This window comes from Pituophis catenifer, unplaced genomic scaffold (genome assembly GCF_029215685.1).
Source record: "Pituophis catenifer annectens isolate HBS135680 unplaced genomic scaffold, rPitCat1.0.hap2 SCAF_6, whole genome shotgun sequence".
NCBI lineage: Eukaryota > Metazoa > Chordata > Lepidosauria > Squamata > Colubridae > Pituophis > Pituophis catenifer.
Window position 1 is genome coordinate 9677768 of NW_027256886.1, and position 12475 is coordinate 9690242.

The 12475-nt window shown below is 40.7% G+C and overlaps 1 protein-coding gene across 1 annotated transcript in view; it reads right to left on the reverse strand.

Moving 5' to 3' along the window:
- The window catches only part of MFN1 (mitofusin 1), a 39758-nt gene extending 31147 nt beyond the window's left edge, over window positions 1–8611 (reverse strand). Inside the window, exons 1-3 of the mRNA XM_070945320.1 lie at window positions 8527–8611; window positions 5038–5159; window positions 2608–2743 (exon numbers count right to left, since the gene is read on the reverse strand). Of these exons, the coding sequence (XP_070801421.1) occupies window positions 2608–2743; window positions 5038–5152 (251 nt within the window). The 5' untranslated portion in view covers window positions 5153–5159; window positions 8527–8611. The remainder of the gene's footprint in view (window positions 1–2607; window positions 2744–5037; window positions 5160–8526) is intronic.
- Window positions 8612–12475: the final 3864 nt, after the last annotated feature.

The window sequence follows — 12475 nt, forward strand, 5'->3', positions numbered from 1 at the left end:
GGTTTTCAATCTTGGCCCAAAAGCAGCAAAAAGCGTTTTCATTGCTGACTTTACTTGAGACTTTGTTAAATCGTCTTCACTTTCTGATTTTGGTTCATCTGAAGAGTTTGAGACTTCTTTTTCACTTTCTTCGTCTGATAGCGTTTTTCGCGCCAGAAATTTTGAACTGAGCGTTTTGATTGGCTCTGCTTCACTCTCTTTTGAAGTTCGTTGAAACCAAGATGGCTGCCGTTCAAAATTTCGCGCGAGGTCACATCTTTTCTTTTTTACAACTATTTTCTCAGTAGTCATTTCACTCACAGTTTTTTGATCTTTGGGTTTTTCTTTAATGACGTTTTTCTCTCTCGCTGCTCCGCTGTTCCTCAGCATCTCCTGGAGGTCCGCGATGAGGCTTTCATCATTCTTTTGGCTTTTTAGTATCTTTAATATCTCTGACCTGAGTTCGTTATTTTCTATCTCAATTTTTTCTTGGTCGTTGTTTTCACTCATCAGTTCTTCTTCTTCAGTGGTGTATTCTTCGGATTCTCTCGAAATCGCATTAGTGGATTCGTTGATCATCTCTTGATCAGTTTCTATTTCTTTGCTGTAGGCCCTGGTGTTGGGCCTATCTTTCTTGGACATTTTTAATTACTTATTGAGTCAATTAACCATCCTCTGCTACCAGCTTGTTGCAATATTTTCAGGATCAGACTCAATAAAGATAATAGAAGTTAAAGATTTAAATATATCTCTCTTTAATCATAATAGGCATTCTATATTCGCTGAATATTCAAGATAGAAGCAAGGAAAATGGGGAGGATGGCTCCTTATATATACAAGGGGTGGAGCCAGGAATGGGAGTGGTAAATTATGAATACATTAAAGTCCAAAGAATAAGTTAACCCCTGATGTTCCATATATACATTATTTACACATTAGAGAATAAGGCATTTACATCTGACAAGTATCATTAATTATACACCCAGAGGACAGCTCAGTCCTTCAAAGTAGACCAGACTAGGAAACCAACATTTACAATGCTAAATACTAATTTTATAATAAGGTTATGGTAACAGAATCTTGCAAATCTGAATGGCCTTTTTCCCTCTTCTATTTATCTACATAAGAATTAGGGATAGTCTTGCCTAAAACGCTTTCTCAAATTATATTTCTGCCCCTGACTCAGATTTATCTGACTCTTCTTTCTGTTCCTCGAGATTATTTTTTCTTCCCATTATACCTACCTCCACCCATTTCTATTATTTTGTTAATTTATTTTGGTTTGGGTGATGATGGGAGAGAAAAGTAGCAAGGAAAGGCAATGAAATCTTTGCAACTTTGCTAGTGTAAAAGCAGACATTGCTCAGACCCCTCATTTTAATATACAGGTAATCCTTGAGTTATGACCAAAATGGAACCTTGCCCATCACTGTCATAAGTTGTGATGGCTGTAAATGTTATTGGAGATTTTATGACCTTTTTTGGGGTGGTCAGTAAGCAAATCAACGATTCATTATGGGCCACAAGTAAATGCAGATTTTTCGTGAAACCGTCGCGGAATATAGTCATGTGACCTATAGGGTGCTGGAAATGGCCATAAAAGTGGCCTGATGCTGGGCACCTGAAGTGTGATCATGTGACTGTGGGGGGGGGGTACACAACCATTGGAACTTTGAACCAGATTGTAAGTATTCCCCAGGTAGGTGTTGAGGACTACCTATAGGTAAGAACTAGAAAGTTGCTTTCATTTCTAATGATAGCAAAGCCACTGTAAAAGGTAAATTGCACATATTCTATTTTTATGGCAAACACATTGCGCCAAAGGCAAAATCTGTAGGAGTGGGCAAGTCAGAAAAATCAAGATGGCAGCTGCAATGAAAGCCTCGGCCCTTTTTCGGAGGAAAAAATCCTGAGTGTCAGCCCTGGTGCGCCTGGCGGCCCAGGGCTGCCATTCCGGTGGGGGAAGGAGAGACCAGGGCGGCCATTCTGACGGGGGAAGGAGAACCCCACGGCTGCGCCACGCCCACCAAACTCTGCGCCTACCGGATTAACCGACCCACATCACCATTGGCGAGATCAAATCAGCCCCGGCCAGCCCTTTACCGCCACTGACTACGCAGCTGTGAAGTGGCGGAAACAGCTGAGAAGTGGGGTGGGCGCCTGCGCACCAGGTGTGCCTCGCCGTTTCAAGCCTAATGACTTCCACCTGAGGGTTGGGGTGTGCAGCTGGATGGGGCTAAGGAAGCACTTAAATGGTGAAGGTGAGCACTGGGTGGTTAGCCCTGACTTTATTTCATTTGGTGATTGTCAGTTTGTGCCGGCGTTTTCGTGACAAAGATAAAGCCATTGTAAACCAGGACTGTGTTCTTTGGTATTTTTTTCCATGAATTACCAGAACCTGACACTGAGACTGATATAATCTACTGAGAAATTATATTGTACAAGCATCAACAGTGAATGAAAATTGGTTATGAAATAGCATTGGGGTAACTCAATTCTGAGCTTAACTTCCTCGTGAAGTATGGTTTTAATGGCTTCTCAGGTAATGTGTTTGAAATAGTTTGAAATGTATTATATTTCCCAAGAGAAGAACCTCACCCATTTATTCCCACAAACGGCAACTCTTACCTGCCAAAAAAAGCTACTTTCATATGCCGTCGTGCTAATACTTCACCAATTACGGCCAGCTTGTTTTTATAGGCCTGTATTTTTTTAAGCTCGTCCATGGTAGCTATGTATTCAAGCTGCGGGTTTCTGTGGGTTTCTGTCATCAGAGAAAAAAACAAGAGTTATAGAAGGCTGCCGCAGGACTACAATACTTTTTCTATGCAATTTCACTAAATCCATGCAATTCTAATAAAATAGAAATAGAATAGAAATAGAATAGAATTCTTTATTGGCCAAGTGTGATTGGACACACAAGGAATTTGTCTTTGGTGTATAAGATCTCAGGGTACATAAAAATACATTCATCAAGAATCATAAGATACAACACTTAGTGATAGCCATAGGATACTAATAAGCAATCAAATCATATTAGGAAACAATAAAAACAATACAAGCTGTAAAGATGCAAACAACATGGATACAGCCATAAGTGCCTTCCGCCGTGCCCTTAAAACCTTCCTTTTCCAGCAAGCCGGGCTGGCCTAATTTTTTAAGTGTTTTTAAGTGTTTTGTTTATTGTTTTTAATTAATGGGGCCAAATTTATATATGTATATTTTAACTGTATTTTAATATTTGTACTTGATGTTTTTACTTGGCTGTTCACCGCCCTGAGTCCTCAGGGAGAAGGGCGGTATACAAATTCAAAATAAAATAAAATAAAAAATAAAGTGGGAAGAGGTAGGTACTAATAAGGATGAGAAGAAGAATAGTAATACAGTCTTAGTAGTTAATTTGACAGTGTTGTGGGAATTAGTTGTTTAGCAGAGTGATGGCATTCAGGAAAAAACTAAGGGAAAACTTAAGGGAAAACTTTTTCTCAAAGAGCTGCCGTGCCAACACTATGAATTTTCAAAGAACTATGGGCCAGGACCTGCCAGGTTGAGGAGAATGGGATGTCAAAAATTTCTGCAAACATAATAAGGTTTGAACAGGCAAAGTGGGAACTTGCTCTGGCTCTTATTCTCATTTTGCCTGAGCCAAGTAGCGGGCACAGCATATATATTATTTGACTGTCACCTGTATAAGACAGAGAGGGATCAATATCTTGAAGTGCACATTAGACAAACAGCCTATTAGGATCCTTACATTAAAACACATATTTCATTTGTGGTTGGAATCCAAAAATTACATATACCCTGTTTCCCTGAAAATAAGACATCCCCTGATAATAAGCCCAATCGGGCTTTTGAGCGCATGCGCTAAAATAAGCCTTCCCCGAAAATAAGCCCTCCCCGAAAAAAATTAAACTCAGAGCTGGAAATCAAGTAAGACGGCAAGAGGAGCCCCATCTTGCTCCATGCACCCCAAAATAATAATACCTCCCTGAAAATAAGTCCGCTTATTTTGGGGTTCAAAAAAATATAAGACAGGGTCTTATTTTCGGGGAAACACAGTAGTATGGCCTTTTATTGGAACAAAACAATTCAGTTGAGAACTGCATGTGAATTTAGGTAAAATGTAGAGATGACACAGAAACATGATTTGCATTTTCCTTCACTTATGTCTCTTATGCCGTTTTCTAACAAATACCCTTATTGTTTTATATTTGATATTTAGTATTCTGATATGGCCTAACAGTTAATCAATGAAATATTATGCTTTGTTGTAGTTAGCCAGATGTTTTGAATTATTTTGGACACCTCTAATTATTCCCAATATATTTGATAAGCAGCATATATTGTCTGTCAACTTTTAAGAAGCTTCTAAAATTTGATTTGTGTCATTAAAATCAATGTTCTCCGAGAAGCACTATAGATATCAAATGCTGTTTAGGAGCCACAGAATATGAATCCATTCTCAAAGCCAATCACTGCCACTCAGTTTCATAAACTAAACCTTTTTAATACTTCTGTGACATTAGAGCAGTTAACCAATCAAATGAAGCTGAGATAGTCATTCTCAGGCCAATTAGAACAACTCAAGCAATGATTCAGGAGATAATAGGTGGACAAAGATCAAAGCACCAACATTAGGAAGGTACAATTAGCTTACCATATTGAGAGACCTTTTTCCGGTGTAATAAAGTGTGATGAGGCACCAATATAATTTTTGGCTGTTTCTTTCTTTATAGTTATTATAAGAAACAGAAAACCTGCCAGCAATTTATTGGCTGACCAAAATGTAAGGAATCTGATATTCACCTTGTGGCACTGTGTACAATAAAACATTTGTGAATTTTAACCACCGTTAAAAGAGCGATGAAAGAAACGCCTTCCAAAGGGGCAACTCATGAATATTCCCAAGTGTGAAACACTTCTCTTTGAATCATTAAAGCTTTTGTGAGGTTCATGCAGCTGCTTCCTATCTTCCCATACATGGGCCAGTGCAGCTGCCTCCCTTACTCTCCCCAAAATATGCATTCCTTGCCCTATTTGGCTTAAAACACCAACCTTCAACAAAGTTTGCTCCTTCGGTAACAAAATTCAGTAGTTCTTCAAAAATGGCAGTAATTGTCTTCTTGGCCAACACAAAGTGTTTGAGTGGAGAGGTATTAAGGTCCGCCATGATGGAACTGAAATGATATTGAAGTTAACAATCAGGTATTCAGCTGGAAACCAGGAGACTGAGAGTTCTAGTTCTGCCTTCAGCATTAAAAACCGGCTGGGTGACTTTGGGTCAGTCATTCCCGCTCAGTCCAACCGACCTCACAGGTTTGTTGTTGTTGTGAAAATAGGAGGAAGAAGGAACATTAGGTATATCCACCAACTGGAGTTATTTATATAAATAATAAAGGCCAGACATTAAATAAATAAATCCCACCCAGAAAATGTCTTCCATGGTCATAAACAGAGTTTTAACTCCATGATGACCTGGAAAGAACATGGCTGGTTAACTACCTGTCTAAAGGGAGACAGAATTCTATTTAGACCCACGAATTATCCAATATGCTTCTTCCAGCCCACAGTCACAGCAAATATGACAAGTCAGGGGACAGTTGAAACTGCCACCATATTGGTAAACTCTATTGGTGTGTTTTCCTTAATTGTGGGAAATGTTTGCTCCCTAATTTCGAAATGTCAAAATTCAGGAATATATCTGCTCATAGAGAGTAGAACCATGCTTTTCGTTGTGGCTTTCCATGTAATAAAAAGTAAATGGAAACAAGAACAACATATATATGTGTGTGTGTATGTACGTACACACACGCACACATATACACATACATACACACAAATATCCATATACACATATCTATCTATCTATACATACACACAATGTTAATCTATTTTGCTATGTAATCTCTTCATAAAATTCCCTCAGACTAAAAATCTATTTTGGGGCATTTTGTGCATGTATTTTGTTTTGGATAATTGTCATACCTCGGAGAGAAGATGGGAAGGGGGGGGGAGAAATGCATAAATTAATTCATAACTGTAAAATATATTAAGTGTCAGTATAAAAACCACAGACATTCACTTCATCCAACCTAGATTCATCTTTTAATTCAAAACAGATATATGGTTAGAAAACCAAGCCCTTATTACTCATGTTTATCTTTTTTGTTTCATAACGCAACAGCTATTTTTTTTCAACTTAACAATGGAGTTTTCCTTCTGCATATATTGTCAATGTTTGTGGGGTGGACGAAATGCAAAATAGCTGATGTTTGGAACCCTCTTTTAAAAACACCTTATTGCTGAAAACTGTCAAATGGAGGTTTGAAACTGACTAGCTTTTTCAGTCCAGGATGAAACCGGGAAAATACAGCAGGGCTAAAAAGCTTTAGAGTCTTATTTTCCCAGTGCCACACTGACCTAGATACTAAGAGTGTATGCGCCCTGCCTACTAGCACTGCCAATTTAATGCTGTGCATGGCATCTGTTTTTCCCGGAAATGGATTGTGTTGCAACGGTGGCTAACCAACCCGTGTTATTTGCAAATAGATTAGTATCAAATTAACAAAATATTGCACAAATGCTATTGATGCTGCCCAAATTAAGATGTCTCATTTGAGGAAACGAAACTTTCATTTCCATACAGCCTAAACAGAAACAAAGGAGCATGCAATAGCAGTGAACAGCTTAAAATATTTATCAGAGCTGAGGGGGGTTTAGGCAGCAGAGGCCATGTCTCATACATTAATTCCTAACACAAGTGTGCTATGTGCAAAGCACAAACCAAAATTAAATCCATATGGAATCCAGTCAAATGATCAAGAAAACTACTCCCAGCTGGACTTTGACCACAAAAGGTAACTTATGCACACATACAGAGCATATTACTTTACAGAAGGTTGCTAGGAAGCTCATATCTATTTCTCTTATAGCTATATTTTTGTATAGATCTAATGTCTATGCTGGGTATTCCAAAGTGGCCAATATTGACCTCAGGGGACTATTTATTATTATTATTATTATTATTATTATTATTATTATTATTATTATTATTATTAGTAGTAGTAGTAGTAGTAGTAATAGTACCATGAAAGTAATATTTATTAAATTATTGTCTTATAATAAATGTTTGGGGGTCAATGAGCATTAAGGAGACAATGAACTGAAGAGTTTGGTCCACCCAATCTTTCAATTGCAGCAAGTAGCTGAAAATAAGGATGAGGAGCTAGCAAAGTCTTGAAATCTCCCTCTGAAAGTTCAAAACACGTAAAAACACAATCTTTGGTCTGCAATTTTTTTTAACTGATCTGGCCTGGTCTTTCTCTCCCACCCAAAAGTTTCCATCTGTTGCTCCTCAAAGCAAGACGGTTTCTGGTTTTTCTGGCCATCAGCTCACCAGGCTCCTTCCTCTCCCCAAGGCAAGACCTATGGAACAGAAGTTGCCTTCGGAAGTTGTGGAAGCGTCATCAATTGAGACCTTCAAGACTGGACTGCCATTTGTCAGAAATGGTGTAGGGTCTCCTGCTTGAGCTGGCGGGGGAGGGGGTTGGACTAGATAATCTATAAGGTCCCTTCCAACTCAGCTGACTGCTAGTTCAGCAGATCAGCGGATCAAATCTCACTGGCTCAAGGTTGACTCAGCCTTCCATCCTTCCGAGGTGGGTAAAATGAAGACCCAGATTGTTAGGGGCAATATGCTATTTAGTATACTGTCTTTGGTGTAAGCCGCCCAGAGTCCTCGGAGAGTGGGCAGCATAAAAATATGAATAATAAAATATAATAAATAAATAATAAGATCGTCCCAAAGCCAAGTTTCAAGCCAAAGGTGGGGGTGGGGGGTTTGTCCAGAGCCAGCTTTTTGCAAAAAAAGACCCTTTGGTTAAAAGCTTTAAGGGGGATTAGCCTTGGCCAAAAACGGACCCCCCCTTTTCTCAAGAGTTGCAAACTTCAGAATGACCAGAAAAGAAAACTTTTCAATGCATTGAAGATGCTCCCTAAATCCAGCAATGAAAGGTCTGCAAAAAAAAACAAAAAAAAAAACAAGGGACCCGACAGAAACTTTTTCAGACTGAACCCCTCCCCACAAAAAATCCGTTGCCTCCTTTCTTTCCTAAACGACCCCCCCCCATAAACAGCTGCCCCTAAACTCCCTCTCTGTTTCTCCCCACCCCCAACCTGATCAGATTAAAAAAAAGAAATATGTAAGTGACTGCAAATGCCCCAGAATTTCAGGGTTGGGGCTGCCCAGGAAACGTGGGCAACCAGGAAAGACCCCACCCCAAGGAAAAGTTCGGCCTGATACCCACCTAGCCCGCTCCAGGGACTTGGGACTACAAGTCCCGGACGCCCAGTCCGCTGGGCACTGTAGTCCAACGCATCTTGGGGGGAGAAGCACGAGGTGGGGAGGAAGGAAGGCTGCCAAAACGCCCTTGGGATGGACGCGAAGCCCCCACCCCGCACGCTGGGGTCCACCAATTACCCCCCCCCGCCTCACTAATTAAGAGAGGGCTAATTAAATGGCTAGAGGCTTTCCCCCCCCCTTACCTGGCAGGATGCGCGAGGATCTTGGCAAGACGCGCGGGGCTCGCGCCCCCCCACCCCGCCTCAGAACCTCAGCGGCTTTGCTCCGCCTCCCGCTCTCGCCCAATCACGAGGAAGCGGCGGCCACTTCCGCCTCCTCTCCCACGCCGGCTGTGCTTTGCCTCATCTTTATACTCCCGGTTCTTACGCGCCGGGCCTCGGTTTTTTTTTTTTTTCCTTCGGAGCATGCGCAGGACGCTTCGGTGTTCTATCTCGTGGTCTCCTTCGGCTCCTTCGTACGACAGCCTGAAGTGTAGTAGGGATCCAACCTCTCTCTCTCTCTCTTCATTCCTCCCCCTTTTCTCTGCTCCTTCAAAATCCGGAGGTAAAAATCCGGACTCTTTACCAGGTGGCAGTAAACAGAGTTTTTAAGGTTTCTTTTAGGGTACCGTTTCGTGGCCGTCCGGATTTTTGCAGCCAGATAGGATAGGTTTATTTTAAGAGGTCGGGGTCAATAGAACTGCCATGTATTTCAGGTTGCTGTATGACTGCTGATTTATGCGGGGCAAAGGACAGTTTTCTCCAACCTGTCTGTCTACGGAGATAGATATTGGAGTGGTAGTTGAGTACAATTAAGGATTTGTGTAAGGCAGTGTTGTCTTTCTCTCTCTTTTGAAGAAAACTTTTATTCAAAAGAAGATTTTACCCAGATTTTTTAAAAACTATAGAAACATACCAGTAAAAGAAAAAGCAGGAAAAGAAAGAAAATATAAAAAGATCAAAGAAAAAGTGAAGGATAAGAAAAAGGAAATAAAAAAAAAAGAAATAAAGAAGTGATTTCCAATCTTTCTGGCAGTTACAAACATAGCAACTGCCACCTCTGTCTTCCACTATTGTAATCACGATTTTCTTTTTCCCAATAGACAAACTTTTAATCAATAAATCCCGGAATCACCAGTTCATTTTTTTGTCCATTTTCAGCAAAATGTCCCTAAAGGGCTTTCAGTTTTTTAAACAAGTAATTATACTTCTTTAATCAAACAAGTCAATTTAGCCATTTCTGCAACTTGGCATCTGTAAGGTGGTTTCCAACTTGGGCAGCTAGAAGATGGATGGACTTCACCTCCCAGAATTCCTCAGCCAGCCCAACGTGCAGAGATTGAGAAACATTGGCTATAAAGCAGGGCTCTCCAAACATGGCAACTTGAAGCCTGACGGACTTCAATTCCCAGAATTCCCCAGCCAGCAAAGCTGGGACTTCTGGGAGTTGAAGTCCACCAGGCTTCAAGTTGCCAAGATTGGAGACCCCTGCTATAAAGTGTGTAGTAGTCTAACGTACAACTATTCCTCCCTCTCCCTCTCCCTCCCTCCCTCCCTCCGACTGAAAGCAGCATCAAAGACCAAAACAGCTTATTTCCTGAATGGGTCTGAGATAGTAGACTTTTATTCCAAATCCTTTGGAATATAGAATCAGTAAGATAATTTGGACAAAGAAAATAAGACTCCAAAGTGTTATATTGGGGTTGTTTTTTAGTGTTGCTTTGCTCCTTCGTGCAGTTTTATCTTGCCTGCCATTTTCTCTCTTGGTGTTTTCTGCCTAAGTATTAATGTTACTGGCTTTTTATATGTAGCTTTAGGCTTCCTATAAATTAGCACACCCTTGATCCTCTAATATTTAGTTTGTGCATTTCTTAAATGAGGTTTCAAGAGCTCTTCCTCAATATTTAAAATCTGTAGGGAAAGCTCAGAAATAGCAGATGTTATTTGCTGGTTAGAAGAGTGGCTTATGGATCTGCTAATGACCTCAGGGTCTGGAGGTGTCTAGAGGCTACAGGTAACCCTGACCTCCTGAATGAATTCCAGACAATAGGACAAAAGAGCTCCCAAGCCTCCAAGGCTGAAACTGATAAAGCCTATCTTTAGATAGGGAAATTGGCAAATATCAACAATCTAAATAAAACTGAGGGAGGGAATCTCAAGATATTAGAAGTTCCTAATTTCATTAGGGACACACTGGCTCAGTGGCTAAGACGCTGAGCTTGTCAATCGAAAGATAGGCAGCTCAGCGGTTCGAATCCCTAGTGCCGCGTAATGGGGTGAGCTCCCGTTACTTGTCCCAGCTTCTGCCAACCTAGCAGTTCAAAAGCATGTAAAAAATGCAAGTAGAAAAATAGGGACCACCTTTGGTGGGAAGGTAACAGCGTTCCATGCGCCTTTGGCATTTAGTCATGCCAGTCACATGACCACGGAGACATCTTTAGATAGCGCTGGCTCTTCAGCTTTGAAATGGAGATGAGCACCGCCCCCTAGAGTTGAGAACAACTAGCACGTATGTGAGAGGGGAACTTTTATTTAATTTCATTAAGAGATTTCTTCACACACACCCCTCTATCTGAGGTCACAAAAGATAAAGATTGCAAAATCCCCGCAGGGAGCTAAGCTGCATTTCCTCCCTACCAGACCAGGTATGTTTTCTAGGGAGGCTAATTTTCCATGTTTTCTAGGAATAACGAAGACTTCTCTATAAAACCAACCACTTCTAAACTATGATATGTGGTCACCTTCAATTCCTAGATTAGGCTACATTGTTTACCGAGTTGGTAATTCCTTGATTGGGATATTGCTCATTGTTTATCTGGGTTTTAATTGCTTGGCTTGGAAGTATTGTGGTCTTTTAGCTTTTGGATTGTCTCTTTTGAATGTCTATGGAGATTCTCAACCATGTCATCCAGGTCATGGTTGTCCCAAAGAGGCTTTTTCAAGAGGCTTTCTGGTTTTTCTTTGAAGAAGTTTCTTTTTTGAATGGAATAGAACATAAAATAATAGGGATGGAAGAGATCTCAAAAATCTTCTAGCTCAAAAATCCCCTTGCTCAAGGTATGAGACATGCTATCCTAGTCAAATGGTTGTCCAGTCTTTTTTTTTTTTAAACTCCATTATTCCATTAATTGTTCTGTCAGAAAATTTCTCCTTCTAAGTTAGATCTCTAACAAGCACCCACCCATTACTTCTTGTCCTGCTCTCTGGTTATTTGGAGAGTAAGTCAGTCCCCTCTTCGTGACATCCCGTTAAGTACTGGAAGACAGCTACCGGTATCCTGTCCCTCCCCAATACTTCTCTTCCATAAGCTACAGACACATCTAGCTCTCTCAACCGTTCATCATAGGATTTAACCTCCAGATCCTTTAACATCGTGGTTCTTTTCTATACTTTCTGGAATTTCAGCATCTTTTTTGATTTGACCAGTATTCCATCTACGGCCTCACAAGTGCGGTATAAAGCAGTATTATCACTTGTGAACTTGTATGTTTGATTTTGTATATATATATGTTGTTTAGTTCTATGTGCCTGTTGATGGCTGATTTGACCAAGTGCTAAACTTTCCAGAATTCTCTAGCATTTTTGGACTTAGCTTTGTCCAAAAGTGGGACCTCTCTTCATTCAAGAGCATTCAGTTCTGGTTGGATTTTCATAAAGGGCAGGGGTCGGCAACCTTAAACACTCAAAGAGCCACAAAGGTCCTAACCAGAAGCCCCCCATTCAATTGTGGAGCCAACCGGAAGTCCGGTTCCCCCACCATAGAGCCTCCTCCTAGTGCAGCGTACTTTTTCCTCTACCTGAACTGAAAGCCCTATCAATTGTGGAGCCAACCAGCAACAGGGAGCAGCAGCAGAGGGATGAAAGAGCCACATGTGGCTCCAGAGCCACGGGTTGCTGACCCCTGATATAGGGGAACAGCTATCTTTAGGCAAGGGGGATGACGGACTTCTGTTATGCGTCTGTGACAAGTAACTCTGCTACATAATGTACAGGTAAATCATCAACTTATGACAATTGAGGCCAAAAATTATGTTGTTAAGTGAAACATTTGTTAAGTTGTGAGTTTTGCCATTCTATGACATTCCTTGCCATCATTGTTAAGTGAATCACTGCAGTTGATAAGTTAGTAACCTGGTTATTAAGTGAATCTGGC